The 20,635-nt window shown below is 41.5% G+C and overlaps 2 protein-coding genes across 8 annotated transcripts in view; one reads left to right on the top strand and one right to left on the bottom strand.

Moving 5' to 3' along the window:
* Positions 1–4,624: 4,624 nt before the first annotated feature.
* Positions 4,625–9,905, top strand: anp32a (acidic (leucine-rich) nuclear phosphoprotein 32 family, member A). 4 transcript variants are annotated; one of them, XM_060070732.1, is made up of 7 exons: positions 4,625–4,858; positions 6,176–6,325; positions 6,424–6,546; positions 7,134–7,332; positions 7,475–7,599; positions 8,811–8,868; positions 9,013–9,905. In XM_060070732.1, exons 1-7 carry the CDS (start codon positions 4,805–4,807, stop codon positions 9,072–9,074), a joined length of 771 nt encoding a protein of 256 aa, XP_059926715.1. In that variant the 5' UTR covers positions 4,625–4,804; the 3' UTR covers positions 9,075–9,905. The 4 variants fall into 4 exon arrangements, with proteins under 4 accessions (XP_059926715.1, XP_059926713.1, XP_059926714.1 ...); XM_060070730.1 differs by having other exon boundaries at positions 9,010–9,905; XM_060070731.1 differs by having other exon boundaries at positions 8,811–8,871.
* A 267-nt stretch (positions 9,906–10,172) lies between these two features.
* The window catches only part of coro2ba (coronin, actin binding protein, 2Ba), a 35,113-nt gene continuing 24,650 nt past the window's right edge, over positions 10,173–20,635 (bottom strand). For 3 of the 4 annotated variants that reach the window (XM_060070727.1, XM_060070725.1, XM_060070728.1), the window contains 10 exons: positions 16,546–16,662; positions 15,858–16,007; positions 15,004–15,168; positions 14,591–14,707; positions 14,381–14,485; positions 14,165–14,261; positions 13,642–13,754; positions 13,292–13,382; positions 12,124–12,263; positions 10,173–11,890 (listed from right to left, as the gene is read on the bottom strand). In XM_060070727.1, coding sequence (XP_059926710.1) covers positions 11,756–11,890; positions 12,124–12,263; positions 13,292–13,382; positions 13,642–13,754; positions 14,165–14,261; positions 14,381–14,485; positions 14,591–14,707; positions 15,004–15,168; positions 15,858–16,007; positions 16,546–16,662 — 1,230 coding nt within the window. In that variant the 3' untranslated portion in view covers positions 10,173–11,755. The remainder of the gene's footprint in view (positions 11,891–12,123; positions 12,264–13,291; positions 13,383–13,641; positions 13,755–14,164; positions 14,262–14,380; positions 14,486–14,590; positions 14,708–15,003; positions 15,169–15,857; positions 16,008–16,545; positions 16,663–20,635) is intronic. The other variant, XM_060070726.1, reaches the window with a different exon arrangement.

Raw genomic sequence — 20,635 nt, 5'->3', positions numbered from 1 at the left:
CACAAAGGCAGCCGCTGTAGTTGAGCGGGCCAGAGAAAGCTCATTAATTTTTAATTGTAGTACAAGGCTGCAGAGCGCATTACCATCAACACTAAGCAGCATGTGACCTTCTTCCTCCCTTCATTCCACTGCTATCAAGTTTGTGTTTACTTCCCATCTATCTTCTCCACTGCTTTGTAAAGGAAGACCCATTGAGAACGTTAGGGGAATGCCCCGGGCCTTTTAAGAAAATGATTAAGAAAACAAAGTGTACAGTTGATATCACCTAACTGGCATGTGCAAGTTTCATTTTGATTGTGTGTTTGTTTTTGTTGTACAGCTATTGGACTACTGAAAATTGACAACGATTTTCTTTACCAGGGAAGAGACCATTAATGGACAAAACTTAATAATGTGCCTTTTTGTATTCAGAAACAACCATCATTCTGGTTTGATCCCCAAGACAAACCCAAGTACGCTGGCATTGCATGGCAACATTAACAAGAATAATAGAGTCTAAAGATAAGAGACTTTAAGGTGGTTTAGAGGAGGAAGTGCGTAGGTCTACATTTATACCCGGTGGATTAGTGTGCACGTATTTCTTGCCTGCATCAGTGTTGCATTACAGGGTTGTGCTCCCAACTGCCGACATTAATTAGTATGAATAATGAATGGCTACAGGCATAAGTCAGGGTATGCTCGTTTCTCCTTTACTTGTTGTGCTCAGACGTTAACATCATTATATTTTTGGTACACACATACAACCACATTTGTTTTACAAAAATGGAGTCTCTGTAACGGCATTAAATTACCCCACATGCTGCTAAACTGGAATGGGATCCATAATTGTACATTGAGCCCTGCTATAAAATAAAGATACAAACTGATGATGGTTATATAGCTGTGTACTTTAGGCTATACATCAAGTGGGTGTTCATGGATTTATTTATGGACAATCCTGAAACATCTGTTCTTCACCAAAATAAAACTTCTCAATCAAACCAAACGTTGGTGGAATTTGTAGAAAAATCTTTCGATGCATACAAAAAAGACAAGCTTAAAGGTGGTTAGTAGCTATCATCAGAGTTAGCAGGTCAAGACCATGAACTGGTCCCGGCCCATTAGGACAGCAGCTAGCATCTGGAAGCGGCTGGGAAGAGCTTGTCTGCCCATCGCTATGGGAGAAGCGTTCACTTGCAATCCAGGTGGAGATCCACGTGCAACATCCGACAACAAACTTCATTGATATTCTTCAAGTCCACTGACTGGCATACTTTAAGAGCATCAACATCCTAGCCCAACTGAGAGTCTGTTATCCCGGTGGGTTTGAGCATATGTCAATAGCCTCAGGCTGGGATCCTGAGGAGAAACATCTGAAATGAAAAATATAGAATAGATTTTGTCACCAATGCAGTGCGCCAATCCCTTTCTGGTACCTTTTTAATAGTCACCTCTATTATTCCCACTTGAATATCCCAGGTGATCAACAGGGCTCTTAATGGTTAACAGAGCAAGCTCGAGGAACATATGTGAGTCATAAACAGGACTATTAGTATTATTTCTTAATTGTACAGTGCATTGTTATCAAAATGAGCATTTGGAAGGCATTGGGCACATCCGGTTGAAAGTGAATTTAATATAGTGAAAAAGCCAAAGGGTTCACTAACCGAACAGCCAAAGGAATGACTTCCATGCATGCTGTGGACCATCTGGTAGCCCTGGCACAATGCTAGGACGCTAATTCTGCTGTAATGACCTCCGGAATAGGTGTTTCACATTCTGCACACACCTCAGCTTGATCCTTAGCTGCCACTCCCACACATAATGGCATCCAACTTAAATGGCAGGGCTTATAGGTTATGTGTAGGGCTCTGCGGCCAGTGTCATTGAAATCATCAACTTTAGCAAAATTGGCAACATTCTGAAGATCAGTTCTGAAGAACAGGGTTCATTTTGGATTAATGTGGTTCATCAATCCAAAGGTGTGTTGGAATTTCCAAACAGAAGATTGCAACTATGTGTTTACATGTCCTATTCCTACAAGCCGTAATCAGCCAATCAGAAAAATTCAATGTCATTTCAGTGTATGAACTCTTTCCAGGAGTTATAACATGTTTTCCTCTTACCTGCCTGCATTAAGAAAGTTCAGATTTTAAATTGTTGTGGGAATGTTTTCTTGAGGTGGATGGATGTAGTAGGCCTATAAGCTTCGAGAGATTGTGCTGGGTGGTTTCCTGTTAGTTTGTGGACAAGATTGCTTTGAGTAGAATTTATGCTCAAAAGTATTCACAAATAAATTAACACAGCTATAAAACAAACACTAACTTACCATACAATAGGTTGGTCAATTTGAATTACACACATTTATATTTTATTTGTCTATACGCCTTTCTACCACAACATGCCACCATCTAAATTGTACAAAATCAAGTCATTGTTTAATTTTAAACAAACAAACTTCTACCTGATTTCTAGGAATACAGACTGAAAGTGTGTGTTTAACTTGAACAACTGATTTTTTGTGTTTTGTTATATGCGAATATAAACGTCAGATGATATTTTGTGTAGGCTACACTACATTTAAGACTTCCTAATATGATGCATGATTAACTTGCTTAAATCAGTCATTACAAAATGTACACAGAGATACTGAATGCATACTGAATGCAACGACAAAATAGGCAACGACGCTAAAACGTCCTTGGTGATATAATAAAGGCGAGTAGGGCGGTTTAGAAATGCTTTCTGGACTAAGAGCAATCCCTTTTGGTAGACTAGTAAACTGCAAGTGCAACCTACATCGAAATTACGAATTAGGTTGTCCATCCAAAAATACACACTAATGCATGAAATAAGGATCACGTACACTCCTGAGCTATGTCATTTAAACAACTTTGGAGGAAAAAAAACATAAATGGCTGCAGATTGCAGATTCGTATTCCAAACGATGGACATTCAAACGTATCAGAGAAGTGTCTGGCTGCAGCCTGTAGAACATGGACATCCACATCAAACTGCTCAACTGCTACGTCACTCAATCCCATCTTCCAATGGCTGCGAACACGGCAGCTCTGGGGAGGCGTGGTTTATCTCCGGTCGTGGGAAAGTTTCGATCTCATCTTTCAAAACCTAAACCTACCCCAACCACTACCTAACCATAACCCTAACCACTACTACCCTAACCCTAACCCTGTTGCGCTAGCTTGTTAGTTCTTTTTGATTTTCTTTCCATTACATCTGAAAAATGTCCCACTATATCGATGTTTAAAAAGGGAGTAAGGGACATCATTTACATCGCTGGCATCAAACCATGCACCTATCACGTAGCAGTTGAGCAGTTGGACGTGTATGTCCATTTCCTACTACAGGCTACAGCCAGACCTTATAGCATCAGAGGGAATTGGAGAGAAAACACCAACAGCGAACTCCAGCGGCCTTGAAAGTCAACTGCACGGTTAATAACTGAGGAAAATCTGATCATTTGAAGGCTGCAAATCTTATCTAGTATCCCCCATACTGCATGCAAATAACATAAAAATGCATACTAAACAGCAATTTAAAAAATATTACAAATAGTTTATTCAAATGATTGTGTTCAATACCAGTAAGCTTATTGTCAGTAGGCCTTTATTTGGTTCGAAATACTCTAGCTGAAATGTTTCAAACCTGTTATGTTGTATTTGGACTTAACGTTAACCACCCTCTGTGCGGTTGGTGAAACTAGGCGTGGGTTTGTGTAGGCGTGAAAGGTCGGGAAACACGAAAGGCCGTCGGGACTGCGCATACATGCACGCACTATGCAGTTATCATCGGTAGATACAGCTTGAGCAAGTAGGACACACCCAACGGAAATATAGCACTCGCCTTTGCGTTTAAAGCAGTAGGCTACTCAAAATGGTTCCAAACTATCCTGCAAGCGTCATGTGGAAATTCTTGTCGAGATTGGAGGAAGACTCTAATCAAGCGCGAGGTTGTCGAAAAACCATGAATCATGACAAAGAAATGCGACAGAGATTTCAAAGAAATGCGCTCACTCTCAAGACAGCAAACAAGTGCGCGCACAAGCACCGTGGTCATGCAAATACTATGCGCACTTTTCTTTAACAATGACGACGTCCTATAAACAACGGACTCCGGTAATAGGTAAAGCTTTTGTTGATTTTAATTATTTCAAATCTGTCGATTTATGTTGCCCACGTTAATGTCAAGATGGCGTTGAGGCAGTCACGTGACCTTGTTTTTCTTTCAGGCTCATGGCGAGTTTCTAAACGGAAGTGTAGTTCACGTCGCCAGGAGCCTTATTTAAATATCAGAAAACGTAAGACTGTTATTCTTAAGAGAAGTCCCTATTATGGTATGGCTAATAAAGGTACGATTATTCCTCAAATATCAAGTAGCCCACATTTACACGTCGTGTTATTATCATACGTGCAGAAAGACTTGCAGCACATTTCATATTAAGGTTTACTCTAGGATGATCACAAAAGAATAACGTGGTGGCGATTGGGGTTAGGAGGAGCAATGAACATCACAAATGCAATGCCACATTATAATACACTTCATGAAAACTTAAATTAACTAACACTCATAACGAAACCCCACCCAATTTTATAAATTACTTTATTGGTTAGTGGATTTGTAAATCCCGCCCCTGTAGATCTGCTACCTGCAATTGGTCAACGGTGACGACAATCGTAAAACATTCCCGCCTACCGAGAAGATCAAGTTTGAATGAATAAGAGTCTATTTCAAGAGGTGGTAGTTTTGTTGGCAGTGATAACTATACTCAATAGTCTTTTGCACATCAAGGATAAACTATTCAGAAATGGAAATGAAGAAGAGAATTCATCTAGAGCTGCGAAACCGCACTCCATCAGACGTAAGAGGAAGACTTGATAGGCTACTGCTTCAGACTGGGCTAATGGAGAATCTTTCGTTTGATGTCTTGCATGGGGATACAAAGTTTCTTGCAAGTTTAAAATGATGGTAGCATGTTACATTGTTGTTCTGTGGACACTAATATAGCCTTTTATCGCTGTTTAACTAATGCTCTAACTTTGTGGATCTAAAATCGTACAAAACGATTGTGCAGTTTGTCAATGCACCGCAGCTTGTGCCAGCAGTATAAACAAGGCGAGCTGGAGAAGCCATATTTGTAACTTTTGAGCTCCGAACGCGCCCCTTTGCGGCGTGTCATTATTATTACAAACGCATTGTTTCAGGTTTATAGAACGAGTACGAGATGATCACAAAACAGTTGTATATTTGTATTGTTTTATTATGCAACGTTATACCGACGTGTCGAACGCAAAGGATCAGATAGTAAATGTCAAATGTAAACAACATACCTACTATACATCGTTATTATAAATATATAGTCAGAGAATGCAGTAACACTCGCTTTCCATATTCTATTTATCGTATGGAAGTGCACTATAATCGGATACAGAGCTGCAGTGTGTGTAGGCTACTCTACAACTCGTTCTGTAGTATGAACCGATGGCGAAATAAAGTGATTTAAGGGACCTGGCAAGTCTATGTTAAGGACTAACGTATTTGCTTTGAAAAGAAACGAGGCTGTTGGATTTGTGGAATTTGTCCATTCAAAGCTCGTTTTCCGAGTCGTGTTGCTCGAGTCTAGTTTACAAGAAATGGGATATGCCGCCATTTTACCCAGAAACAAAGGCAATTGGAAGTCACCCTTCATGTCATTCTCATAAATTCGACGTAGATAATATTCGATTCCACATACACATTGTAGATATAACCCTCATGTAATAGCCTACGTATCATTCCATCCGCAAAATGTTAACGTAAGTTACATTTTATCGTTGTCAGCGAGCTATGTAATCGGATTGTATCAGCCCCTCCTACTTACACAGCGTGTGTGTGTGTGTGTTTTGTTTTGTTTTTTTCTCATACGAAAGTGCAATTTACTGCCAAAAATACATCACCATTTTGTTTTATTTTAATAACGAAAATTATATTGACGGTCAGTATGAGAAACGTCATTTATTCGGAAACAAATGCAATTGCATGTAAATATAATATCTGTGGTTGTCTACGCCAATTCCAATGCAATATAAACAAATGTGTTTCGGTTTTGCAAATAAACTAACAAATGACCAACATTTCATTGAGTAAGCTACATAATTCAGTGCTGTAATATATCCCAATTTCTTGACTTGTTCTGCAGGTGAAAGAGCTAGTGCTGGACAACTGCCGCTCACATGATGGAGAGCTTGAGGGCCTCACGGATGAATTTGAAGAATTAGAATTTTTAAGCACAATCAACGTTGGACTGACAACAGTCGCCCACTTGCCAAAGCTCACAAAGTTGAAAAAGGTATGGAGTTTTCTCTAAGATTAACACAATGCAGTACATTCTAGCAATGCTCGGGTAACGTGTACATTAAATGCGCTCTTTGTTCATTTGATCACCAGCTTGAGCTCAGTGATAACAGAATCTCAGGTGGACTGGAGGTGCTGGCTGCCAAATGCCCCAACCTAACACACCTCAACCTCAGTGGAAACAAAATCAAAGACCTCAGCACAATAGAGCCATTGGTAAGCCACAAAGCCTACAAGATATGAACTCCCTAAGGAGGATATGCTTTTGCGGTTTTTCATGGTGCCCATCTGTTTGATTGAAATATTTTATGGTCATTTTACAATCTCCATTTATGCCTGTTGATGTTCTTTCCAATTGATGAGGGAGGAAATACATCTTCTTTACATGCTGACCCATTTATTTTCCCATATTAAGAATATATGTATTGCCTCTTGGCTTTACTTAAATGGCATGTCCTGGCATGTTTACTTTGCATATTAAGGACCAATAAAATGTCAAATAAGATTTGACAAGCTTTGGAAGTTTATTTATAAAAATATTTACATGGTTAGTAGTCAGCACTAAGATTGATCGATCGCGCGGCGAATTGCATTGCGTAACTGACATCCCAACGGATCATTTCGAAGGCTTGAGAGGTTTCCGTAGTTACGGAGTCAGATTACGGAGTCGGGGTAGTATACCTTGGCCTTTACTCCTGCCTAGAGGTCTAATCTGACAATTCTGTCTGTAACCTCAAAACGATGTGACCCATAGCCAGTTTCAGGTTCATTAATACACTTTCACCTTCTCTTGATTTTGACAGAAAGAATTGGAAAGCCTGAAGAGCCTAGACCTTTTCAACTGCGAAGTGACAAACCTGAATGAATACAGAGACAATGTATTCAAGCTCCTCCCCCATCTCACGTACCTGGACGGATATGACTTATGTGACAAGGAGGCCCCGGACTCTGACGCAGAGGTGTACGCAGAGGGCCTGGATGGGGACGATGACGACGACGATGGTGAGTCTGAATTCAGTAGGCCGTTGATGTAGAATATTAGGAATTTTATGATGCCGTCATTCAATCTGCTGAACATTATCGGTGATTGATGTTTTTTTAAATATGTAGCGTAATTTTTTACACCTTTCCCTCTTTCTCCCAGATGTAGATGAGGAGGATGAAGAGGTTGCACCAGTAGACGATGACGATGATGAGGGTGAGGAAGACGAAGATGAGGGGAATGAAGAGGAGGAAGATGACTTAAGTGGAGAGGAAAAACCAGATTCGGTAGGATATTATTTATTTTTTTGAGGTGCACTTTGTAGAAGTCTATTTCATAGAGCCCACCAGGTTGCACTGCCAAGGTGCATTGCCATTTTTCTACAGTAGTCCCGAACGTACAGATGGCTTAATGCGTGTCTTGTCGGTGTGTTTTTACATTTTTAATCATCGCAATCCAATTTTATTTAGTGACCTGTGGGGTATACTACGAACCTCGCTGAACATACCAGACTATCTTGGGTAAGCCTGGATTGACAGAGACGCAACTCGAGATCAGAGTTAAATGGTACTGCGACGCTCACTTAGGATTATAGTAGTCAAGCCAGGTTTTCCACTTTAAGTTCAATGCGCGTTCACGTGAAAGGGGCGTTTATCTCGTCATTGCAGAATTGTTCACCATTAATCCGAATAGAGTGATGATGATTTCAAAATGCATAAGCAACGTCCAACCTGCCTTATTCTATAATTTAGGGGATTCACTTTAAATACACCCTATGTAAGAAATGTATGTCATATATTTTCAACCGCTGAGAAATAGCTGTGGTGGCGTGGTGGCGTAGTGGATTAGTATAAGACCTTAACGCCAGCGACCGGGGTTCAAATCTCGCCGGTCTAGCATCATGCCTTTTACCCCCATAGATGTGGTGCCAGCACGGCCTTGAGAATATGGGTTCAAGTTCGAAATAAGCACAAAAATATAATTCCATAACCTTTAGTGAATAAGTATTTCATATGAACGACAATTGGGACCTTTTTAAGCTTCACATAACTGCGCGTCACTTGGGTGACGAACCCCGTACGCAGAAATTTAAGACTGACACTCACTCTGATGAGAACCTGTATCTCATTAAGTATATTCTCAGGCAATGGTTAGGGATCGGTCCCGAAAGGGCCTCTGTCGTAGAGCCCCTGTACGAAACGGGCTCTGCGGTCCACAGGAAGGAGGGGCTAGGAAGCTGCGCTCGCCGATCGAACCCGACAGACTTAGCGGAAAACCTGCTCCCGACCAGGTTTTGGTTGATAGCATAAGTCACCATGGTGTTACAGCGACGCTAGAGATTGACTTTCATGTCACAGCTAACCCAGGCTTTGAGCGCAACATACCTCGCTAACCCACTAATCGAGGTTCGTAGTACAGGGCACTGTAATGACCTATGTGTTGTAAAAACTGTTACATTATTCAAGATCATTCAAAGTACTTTCTACTTGTCTTTCAGGAAGAGGACGACGATGATTTGAATGACAGAGAAGTTGATGATGGGGAAGATGAAGATGGTGGTAATTTACATTTGCTATATTGCTGGTTGATCATAATTGTCCAGAGTTTTAGCTTTTTCCTTAGATCCATGGCTTCCAGTTGGGTTCCTAGACCATATTTAAGTTATTAAAAACTAATTTTGCTCTGTTCTCTCCTAGAAGAAGAGCAAGGCCAGAAGAGAAAAAGGGAACTTGATGAAGAAGAGGAAGAGGAAGACGATTGAGGATTGCTTTCACTTTGTGTACCGACTGTTTAACTTCCCCTCCTTCTCACTTCCCAGTCCCATTTGTACTATCTTTTTGAGTTTATTTGAGTACTTCATGTTAGTGGCCAGCCGTGTGTGTGTGTGTGTGTGTGTGTGTGTGTGTGTGTGTGTGTGTGTGTGTGTGTGTGTGTGTGTGTGTGTGTGTGTGTGTGTGTGGGGGGGGGGGGGGGGGGGGGGGGGGGGGGGGGTTGGGTTAATAACTTAATTTTAAGTATATGAGTCAGAGTTTCTGATTCGCTGATCTTAATTGTGTATTTTAAGCTCCTTTATGGCGATACGATTTTGTAACGACACCTAATATGACATTTTTTAATAATTATCCCTGTTTGTGTAGGAATTTTTCTTCTGATAAATTGCATATTTTAAAATGGAACCATCCCTTACATAGAGAAAAGGTGCATGTCTGAAAACTCAACCACTGGAACTCATGTACGGCTGTCCTTTTCTTTCCTCGTCTTAATCTTATTTTATTCTTTGCATTGTACATTTTATAAGTAAGTTATATGTTTGTGGTGTCCCAAGTATGCCAATACTGTTGTTGTGGTGTGGAAAACTTCGTCTGAACATGCACAGTGTGACCATTCCAGGTCCCATTTCTAAATTATAGCAAGTAAAGATCTACCTTTGTCTCAGATGCTCCAATCTCCTGGACCACCCAGCTTTGATAGTTCGGAAGTTACGTGTTCTTGTAAATAATGACCAAAATCTATTTTTTTGTATTCTCTTTGATGTTGGCTGACATTAAGTACAATGAGTTAAACAACAAATTGTAATAAAAATATAAACTTGCGTTTGCGGCTTTATCTAAAATGTGCAGTGTAATACTTATTGGACTTGAACATACTTTGTATGCATAATATTTACATAAAGAGCAATGTTCAATGTTGGTCTATTGTTTGTGACACGCAGATGGCATGAATGTGAGGAATAGGGAAAACTGCAAATTCCAATGGAAATTGCTTTTAGTGTTCATAAAATCAAAATGAATGTCTTCATTCAGCTTGATGCATTATAGAATTTCGAGGGTGTAAGAAAATTAGGTCCATTAAACACTCATTCTACACCATATCCAAGTTCATTTATTGTGGTTGCTTTTTAGAAATAAATCCTGTTAGAGATAATGCAGTTTGAGCTACTTTGGGAGATAATCTTTTTGTGAAATTAGAACATTGAATCTTGCCATTTTGCATAGAAACACAAAGAAACGCCAACAGACACAATCCCTATATGAAAGGTTTTGGGTATATTTGGAATAGCGATGTCAGCAGTCTGATTTCATCTTAGATTCGACATTCTTGAGTGGCAGTTTATGTGCTGCACGTACAGTAACACAATCACTTTCTTTTCAACTTGTAATCTCTCAATCTCACAACTTTTCTGAACCTCATGTAAAGGAAAACACTGACGTGAAGAGGAAGGTATGAGGATGAAAAAAATGTCAGAGTCGCATTAGTTCAGTCTGAGGGAAGTTCTCCAGATATCGGTGGTGAATACTCAAACCCATCCAAACAGCAGTCGTGGGCTTTCTTCATCAAAAACATACATGTACTGTCCTGGTAACCTTAGACGAACACACTCATTGCAGCGTTATTTTGAAGCAGTAAAGAGGCAGCTTGATATTCTAGATAACGCCTCAGATCCCAATTGAGTAACGCAATCAACATCGGTCCAACCATGACATACAACACTCCCCTCAAAGCCATACTGTGTGTTATTAGCAGAAAAGGGTAAAAAGTGACAAATAAATAAAAGCAATATCAAAATATAAGCATTAACCCCCACACACACTAAAGGCATCCCTAAAAAAGCAATGGTTTGACAAACAATGCTTCAGACCGCTAGTAACTATACACCAGAAAATATTTGCTTCATACAGTTGTAGGAGAGGAAAGTTCATACAAACATCTAGGTTCCTTCTGTCTGAAAATGTTCAGAGCCCGCCAACATCTGACACAAGCAAACTATCTTAATTTGCTGTCATTTATAGACACAGGTGTGGCTGCAACTTGCTGTGATCCAGAGATCTAAGGCCTTGGGGAAGAAGGAAACACGCAACAGGAGAAACAGTCCTTTTCCCTGATTGTTGTTTTTCGCTTTTTCGCAAGCAAATGGAAACAGATTGGAGGGAGGAGTGTGTGTGTGTGTGTGTGTGTGTGTGTGTGTGTGTGTGTGTGTGTGTGTGTGTGTGTGTGTGTGTGTGTGTGTGTGTGTGTGTGTGTGTGTGTGTGTGTGTGTGTGTGCGTGTGCGTGTGTGTGTGTGTGTATATGTAGTATATGTGAATATGTGCCTGTTTGTTTGTTTGTTTGTTTGTTTTTGTGTGTTATTGACTTGTAGCAACTTCCTCAAAAGTCAAAGTATTGTCTGGATGAAATAAAAAAGCATAAGGAATCATAAGGTGACAACCCATGAAACGGTTGATTATTTAACATGATTGCAGTGATTACATGAATTTTGTTGCGCCACCCAGACCAGAGCAGAGGTTAAGTTAGTCAGTCACAAGGTGCTCACAGTGGGCCTGGAAGGGGGGGACAGGGGGAGTGGCTTAAAAGAGGCTTGATTGGGTAGCATAAGGATCTGAATGGTCAGTCCGGAGGGGGAATAGGGGGGGGGGGGGGGGGGGGGGGGGGGGGGTCAGAGGTCAGACATTGTTTGGGCTAACGTTCTTCAGGTTGTTTAGCTCCAGTTCCAGCTGCCGTATCCTCACGTCCTTAGTGGCCAGCTCCTCCTTTAGTCGCCGCAGCTCCTCCTGCTGCCTGAAGAACATCCGCAGGAGCTGCAGGGGGCAAGGGAGAAGACCGTTTGTACTGGTTACACAGACCCACGCCATTCATCCTCCGATCCATGCAAACCCCTAACACCGTCAACCCCCCCTCCCTGCCAACCAACCACTCTCTCACAGGATGGACACACACACACACACACACACACACACACACACACACACACACACACACACACACACACACACACACACACACACACACAAATATACACAGATACACACACCTCGTTCTCGGTCCTGGGTGGTACGTTTTCTAAGAGGTCAATTCCATTCACCACCACGCTCTTCTTCTCCTTTGCGGGGGCTATGAACACCAGCTGGTCTGACTTCTGGTACCCCTCCTTCAAGGACATCAGAACTGGGTCTGGTTGAACCATGGACGTATAAGACACACATGAGCGTGTGTTCAAAACGACAACTGGTACAGATCAGCAGTCGAAATACACAAACAAATACCCCTTCATCAGTGGTTGGATCTAAGAAATTGCAATCCTCTTCATATTAGATGACGAACAACACTACGAACACATAGACACTCTAATTTCTGTCCTCATGACTAAATTCAGGACATCAGCTTTACCTAATAAATAAACTTGCCATGGGTAAGTCATCAGGACATATTCCCAAATTCATTGAATAATTATGTTTTGCATTACTTGTTTGATAATTATCCAATGTTATTTTCACGGGGATGAGGAAGTAGACGTGGCTTGATGGCCAGTTAAACACTTTAATTGTGGAGTTGTAATCACCATAGCTACAGCCTATTGGAAAGCATTGCACACATTGTAAAATGAAGATACACATTAAAGGTACTATATAAACGATAACTTAGTTCTCATATATAACAGCTGGCTATATCAAATGAACACACTGTTTTAAATTTACCTGCAATCCAACTGTGAATCACGCAGAAGATCACAGGATTGCTGTGTCCTACGAGGCCACATTGAGCTCAGACCTTCTTATCATGGCTTGAACAACAGCGGTCTATTAAACCACTTTAGAGTGTAGGGCTCCAACTAACAGTTAATTTGATTGTTGTCTTGATTCATTCAATCAATACTAATCATCAATACAATAATCATACTGATTAATTATCGATTAATCAGTATGTCTATGAAATGCTATTTTACCCGGTTAAAGCTTATTTGAAGTGATCTTAAATTAGCTTGGTTTGCTTAGTGTATTTATAAATTATCTGTTCTATTCGTTTTATTATCTAAAAGCAAAATATTAAGCATTTGTATTACTGTTTTAACTTATTCAACTAACGTAATTGTATACAAACATATTTGTTTCTTTAAGTGACGAACAATGATGTATCTTAATCAAAATAGTTGCATTTTCAGCACTACGTGGTGTGCCGTTGTCTTTCGTGTGTAGTTTTACCTCTGTTGATGCCACTTATCCATTCGCTGGCCGTTAGCGCGGGTTGAGTTCCTGGGGTCATAGGGTAGATGTCCTCCTGGTATGTGTCCGACTTTAAACCAGGAAGTAGAAGACTCATTATTTTCCAAAACATCAATGTATAGCCATCGTACTACTATGTGCTTCTAAGAGCATCAACCTACCCAATTAAGTAGACCACATCCCATTAGGTAGACAGAAGTGTTGAACTAAGTGTATTATACATCATGCGTTATTGGTAATAATGCTGATGCAAGGTATTTAAAACAAGTACACAGCTGGAAATGTATAGGTTCTATTGGTTCGGAAATTTGCAGTCCTCTCCCACTCACTCTCCTCGGCACGATCATAGAGATGGGCTCAATCAAGCCCTTGAGGGTCACCAGCTTATAGAAGCGGAACACCTCGCATGCTGCCACATCCAGACCGTGCTTCGGCATCACACCTGTAAAGAGCACAAACGATTAATCAGAGTCTGCCAATGAAGTCTCGGTTCTTGACGCTAACTGGTTGTCGGATAAAACTGGTTGCTGAAATCCAAAATGCCCGCCATATGGCCCCAAGGGGCCCATACCACAAATGTTTTAACAACTACCTATTTATAACACAATCTTTCTTAAACACATTTTTTTTAATTGATACAAGACATAAATACACATGATGGCTTGTCAATGTCAGAAAAATGATACGCAAAATTCAAGAGTGAATATTTATTCCTCGATATTCAAGTAATGGTTTGTGGGGAACCCTGTAGAACCAGTGAGTTTACGTGCCATCGACAGCAATGCCAAATGTTCATTGGAGTCGTGGGTTTAGCGCGGTCACTATTAAGACAGGTCTGACGGAGGGACCTACCGAGTCCCTTCTGTGGGGCCGGGGAGCGGTACTCCATCAGGTACTGGAGGTAGGGCTTCTCCGTGGTGATCTCAAAGTAACGGATGTTGCCGTCTCCCTGCAAAATCATTACACAGCGTTGGTCAAACAAATAACAAGGAGGCTTGTTCCCTATTCCTCGGCAAGATTAGCAATACTGTTTATGTGTCAAAATCGAATACGTCAACGCAGTCACACCTTGCCGGCCAGGTATAACATGTGTGTGTCGGCATCGTAGAACGGGAACAGTAGTCCTGAGAGACCATCTATTTCCTCCTCCACCATCGGCATCGACAGGTCCTCCTTAGGAAGACACACACACCGACGCACAGTCAATACCATTATACATGCAGTACCGATGCACCTCCCACAGTCACTGTCCTTCTACTCCCGGTGGCTGGTGCTGACCTGGTCCCAGAGGGCGATCTGTCGGGTGTTCCAGCGTGACACTCCTGTGGTTACCAGCCGCTTCATGTTCCCCAGGAACACCACACGATTCACTCTGTGGTTCTTACAGTTGGCTTGCTACAGAACAACAACAACAACATTTTTAAAGCCCCATTAAAAAGTGCACTCTTCAATAAGTTTAGGATTTAAGAGCTATAATGCGCAGTAAGAATATCCAGTGGACTGGGCCTCCCTTTGTCTGAGTTGATGAGTTGATTCAAGAGAGTCTATTGCATTACTTCCCTGATTGGATCGGACACTCATTCTTGCCCGTCAATCAGAGTAGTGTAAAATACAATACTACAACTCTCCAATCTGACGAGTGCAGCATTACAGTAACAGCATGGGTCTCAATCAGCAGGACTCTCCCTCACCTGCAGGACTCTGCCAGAGCGCGGCTCCATCAGCCGTAGTATCTTATCCTTACAGCTGGTGGCCATCAGGCTGCCGTCCGTGTTAAAGGACATGCTGAGGATCACGTCTGTGTGGCAGTCGATCATCTTCACCGCTTCCCCGACCTCCAGGTTCCAGATCAGCACCTGTGTGTGTGTGTGTGTGTGCGCGTGTGTGTGTGTGTGTGTGTGTGTGTGTGTGTGTGTGTGTGTGTGTGTGTGTGTGTGTGTGTGTGTGTGTGTGTGTGTGTGTGTGTGTGTGTGTGTGTGTGTGTGTGTGTGCGTGTGCGCGTGTGTGTATATGTGGGTTTGTGAGAGAGAGAGGGGGGGGGGTTAGGCATTCCTTCCCTCAATGCGTGTGTTCAATTACATAAATTAGTTTTCTTAGAAAATCAGTCAGGATAAGTGTATAGAGAAACTTAATGAACCGGGAGGCCATGGGAAAAAACACTGACGAAAATATGTAATTGTTCATTTTATCATAGGAAAGTGCTTCTGAGTGTACCTGGAAAAATGGACTAGGTTGAGCAGCCAACAGTAGATGCGAGTCACATAATCTAGAATATGATATGGTAATGTTATTCAAGCTACTCCTCCGCATGACCTTTTGAAATATCTGGTAGGAGGTCCGCATTTCACTGATGAAAATAAGTGGCATGGTGTATGCATAATCAGTTATATTGATATTCAGATCAGAAATGAACGGTGAATTCAAAAGAAATGCAAGCTCTCGGATTGACGATCACAATATATCGTCCCCCCTGTTCTAGTGTTTGCTTCCCGCCTCGATGCGTGGGGTTGTGAAGTGGCTGTGGATGTGGCAGGTGGGTTGGCACCTTGTAGTCGTAGCCGGCGCTGAAGAGGATGCCGCTGCTGGTGGGGTGCCACTCAACCAGGCCCACGCGCCGGCTGTGACCGTACAGCTCCAGCACCGCCTCGGTCATGTTCCGCCGCAGGCCCTCCTGCGGAATCTCCCATATTCGCACCTGCAGCGCCGGGGACGGAGCGGCAGAGCATAAGTCACCTGATACGAGTCTGTACAGTACAATACACACACACACACACACACACACACACACACACACACACACACACACACACACACACACACACACACACACACACACACACACACACACACACACACACACAAGCTCATAGCTGACAATGATAACATTATGAAGTAGCTCACATTCATTGTTTTTACATTGATTCCTAATCAGTAATAAAGCTTGAGATTCCCGTGATAGAAAATATGTTGCATCAGAGTAAGGTGGACAGTGGCTTTAGGATTAGGGCGGATTTGAGCTTGTATAGGAGATCAGCACGAGAGATTACCCTGCAGCAACCAGAGCTGCACTGACCAGACATTGAGACTGCATTACTTATAACACTGCATACAGACGAAAACTTGAGAGGGTGTGGAAATGTAAATCAATAGTTCTTCACCTTAGCCTGAACAATAATGCATTCAGAGTTTGCACCTAAAATATGAACAGTACACATTAGGAAGGTCTTACTTACCGATGTGTCTTCAGAACATGAGGCGATAATGTTTTCAAAAAACGGATTCCACTTGATATCCAACACGTTACCTTGGTGACCACAAACTTTAGGGTGGCGAGGGTCTATTCGGCCATACTGGAAAAGAGATATAACAACAAATAGAAAATAAACAATACATTATATGCCAAATAAATTAGCGCATTATTCAAACAAATGTCCTTGTAACATCAGAATGCTAATGTAATGCTTAATAAGGGATAAACTGTATTTCAAAGGGACAAACTTCTGCAGTAAGACACATGACCACAGGGAGGCAATGGCTCCCAAAAGGAGTGCTGTGAGTCCTTTATGTATCGTTCATGGGGTCAATAATGTTGATGTTCTCTGGAGCCATTGACCTCTTTCTGGTTCCATCAATGATTAGGCCGAGAGCGTCATGTTGTCCTCAGAACCCTGTGTGTGTGTGTGCGTGTGCGTGCGCGCGCGTGTGTGTGTGTGTGTTTGTGTACAGAGGGGACTAAACTATTGGTACTCATGTGTCCTCAATAGGAGCATAAACCAGCACACTGAAACCCCACTGCCTCCCTTGTGGCTGTGTGCTTTAAATAATCATCTTCATAATCATCACACAACAGTATCTCCCTCTGGCTGTGATCCCCAGAAAAACTACAGGATGAAAAACCAAAGCGCTTACATGGATTTATGTTAAACCTTTTACTCATAACCACATGACTCTGTAGGGCAGTATATGGTTTCATGTACGCTATATATACCAATTTAAATGTTCATCTGCATCACAAAACCACTGTGCCACTATCTGGCCAAAGGCTTATATTTAGTTGACTTTTGGGGGTGCTAGTTTTAGTGAAGCTCAGGGTTTGTAGCTTGAGTCATGGCCTTGAACAGATGTTCTACTGGCACTGTCAATTTAAAGTTATTACTATGCGGCTCAACCCTTAGCTCCGCCGCAGGTGTGTGTTCAAAAGGTATCACATACGTTTGGCTCAGCTATGACCTCTTGTGTTGGCTTTTAATACAATCTGAAGATCGCTTCAATATGCAAAATGGGCCATAAATAAGACATCAGTATAAATTTCCAAAAACATTTAGAAATCCGCTTGCTTGGGTCTCCTCTCCAGGCCTCCTAATTAGAGCAGTCAACTTGATGAATGTTGCTGCATGCTAATTCATAATGCTTGCTATGAGGCTTAGCTAGGAGAACATTCACTTTGCTGGCAACTCCCTCTCCCAGATGGCAGCAATTAAATGATTGCACTGAAAGCAATTCTGCTGAGTCATTCAACGTATTCGGCTTAATGAATACATTTAGCTTATTCCTGGGGATTTCTCACAACATGCCAGTTTAAAATGCACACCTGCTCTATGTGGGGACATAGAGCGTATATCTTATGTCCAATGTGACTGATAGAAAGAAGCTCTATCTAGGACTAAGTGTATCCAATGAAAAGAGAAATTGTTATTGATGTGCAATCATAATTGTATGATAATAAAATATTATCATCATATATTATATATAATATATAACCATAACTTTCTATTGTGCCATTGGATCGAGCACTGTAACACGGAAGTAACAACCTTGCAACAGAGGTGGTCAGGTTGTGTCAGTCGGGACTACCGTGCTATAATTAGTATTTACATTTCCTTACCAGTTAGTTTTTTATATCTAATGGCTGCAGTTTGAAATTAAAGGGTTGCAGAAATGGGCTCACTAAGATATAATACAAAAAAGAGTGTAAATATGGTCCCACATTCAAACTTTTTTTTGTAGGTTGCGTTTATTCTGAGGGCCATCTTCTATAGTAAGTATTATATCAAGTAATAATGTCAGACCTCAATATTTTTTTATGTGTGGCCCTAATCCTTTTCCGTAGATAAAACCCACTGTTCCTTATTAAATAACTAGAGCATAAAAAATAAGAATATACACACAATGACAACTCCGAGTTGGTCTACATATTACACTGGCAGGTTATAACAGTGACATACAGGGACGTGGTTTATTTTAACACCCAAAAACAGTGCAGAACAGTGTGAGAACACTGAATACCATTCCTTCAATACCAAATGATACACACATCTGTGCCGTTATATATCACCACTTGTGCTATTCCCACCCACGCAGGCTCCGCTATTCTTGACTCCCTACAGAGAGCGGGAGAGCTAGAGAGGGGTAAACATTGTGAGGATGTGGCAACAAAGGATACAGGGAACTGCACCATCAAGAAGGATGCAGCAGCACTGCACTCTGCAGCACAAAGCAACCAGTGCTATCTGCCTATAAATAACAGTCATTGTTCCTATATTCAAATCTTCAAAAGGTGTTTCAATCACAACCCAGCCTTCAATGGCCACTGGAGGGGCCAGATGCTGCCCCCCCCCCTCCCTTCTCTGATTGTGTGTTGGTTATTCTGGACTGATGCCCGGCCATATGGGCATCTCCACGCGTGGCATCGTTACACACCAGACCTACTCCACATCGCTGCTCATTAGGCGGCAGATGTGTTTATCTATGTGTAAGAAACACACAAACACGCTTGTTTGAAGAGGAAAAATAAATGCGGCGAGAGTGCAAAAAAACATATTGGATTGTTAAATATTCCAGCTATTTTCCACATAATTTTCCTTCTTTTTGTCCGCTTTTTCTCTGATCATTTTGAGTGACACACACACACACACACACACACACACACACGCACGCACGCACGCACACGCACGCACGCACGCACGCACGCACGCACACACACACACACACACACACACACACACACACACACACACACACACACACACACACACACACACACACACACACACACACACACACACACACATACACACAGCTCTAAAGAGTGTGTAATGACCACATCTGCCAAATAGGGCAGGCAGGATTTGATTTTCCAGTGGTTAAAATGTGACTGATGACATCACACATTCCATACTTCTGTCTGTTAAAATAGTTTCCCTTTATTATTCCCGGCACAGTTTGAGTATTCTACTTTCACTCAACAATTATAGATTTATTTTCTGTATCTAATAATAAGAGTAGTTCAAAGCCAACATAAATTCTTTATGCAGACTTTATCAGTTGAGAAGTGAGATACTGTAATATAGTATATACGATACGTTACAACTTTATTTGTCAGTTTGGGCTGAAATAATTGTTGCATCCCTGGGCAACTAATTTATTGGTTTAACAAAAGGATGGATTGATGTATAATAGCGTCTGTTGCGTTTTAAAGAAGAAACTAACTGGCCAGGCTGAGCGCTGAACTTGTTCCTGGAAGAGGTGTGCTACAGGTAGTCCAATGATCTTTGAACAAATTTTAATTTGATGATATAGTTTTGCCTTAGCTTTGACTAAAAGCTGCCAAGCTATAGTACAATAAAGCATTGCACTCTGAATCACTGACGTAAAGAACAAAGAAATGATTTGGCTAATTGCTCCAAGTAAACTTAGGCCCAATCTCAATACTTCCCCTTACCCCTTATCTTCCCCCTTACCCTTGAAGTTGCGCGTTCATGTGAGAGCTAGTGGTGTCTCAATACCCAATTTGATCAAGATTAAGGGATAAGATTGAGTGCTATGTACCCCTTATTTTTAAGATGATTTGAGAGCTCACTTGGGCCGAATCTCGATTCTTCCCCTTGCCCCTTTTGCTTTGTCTTTGTCTTTGTCTTGGTTAAGACAAAGACAAAGACAAAGCAAAAGGGGCAAGGGGAAGAATCGAGATTCGGCCTTAATCTCCGCAGGAAATAGATACGCTGTTGTGTTTTTTTGCAACTAAATTCTATGTGGGAGGTCCATGATAGATATCCGTCTATCATGACACCCAAGAGTTTGTAGGTCGGGACTAAATTGATTTCTGAATTATGGATCTTCACTGGGGAAAGTTGAAGATTAGATGGTTTTCCAAAAATTATTTCCTCTGTCTTCACATTGTTAATGATGAGCAAGTTTTTATCAAACCATTTGACTAAGCAATCCACATTTACCTGGTACAGTGTATGCTCCTGGGATTGGGTGAATAGGGTCACTACGGTGGAGTCGTCAGAAGATTGTTAAATATATTGATTTGGCACACTG

Source organism: Gadus macrocephalus, chromosome 14 (genome assembly GCF_031168955.1).
Source record: "Gadus macrocephalus chromosome 14, ASM3116895v1".
NCBI classification, from domain to species: Eukaryota; Metazoa; Chordata; class Actinopteri; order Gadiformes; family Gadidae; genus Gadus; species Gadus macrocephalus.
This window is presented reverse-complemented; position numbering and strand designations above follow the sequence as displayed.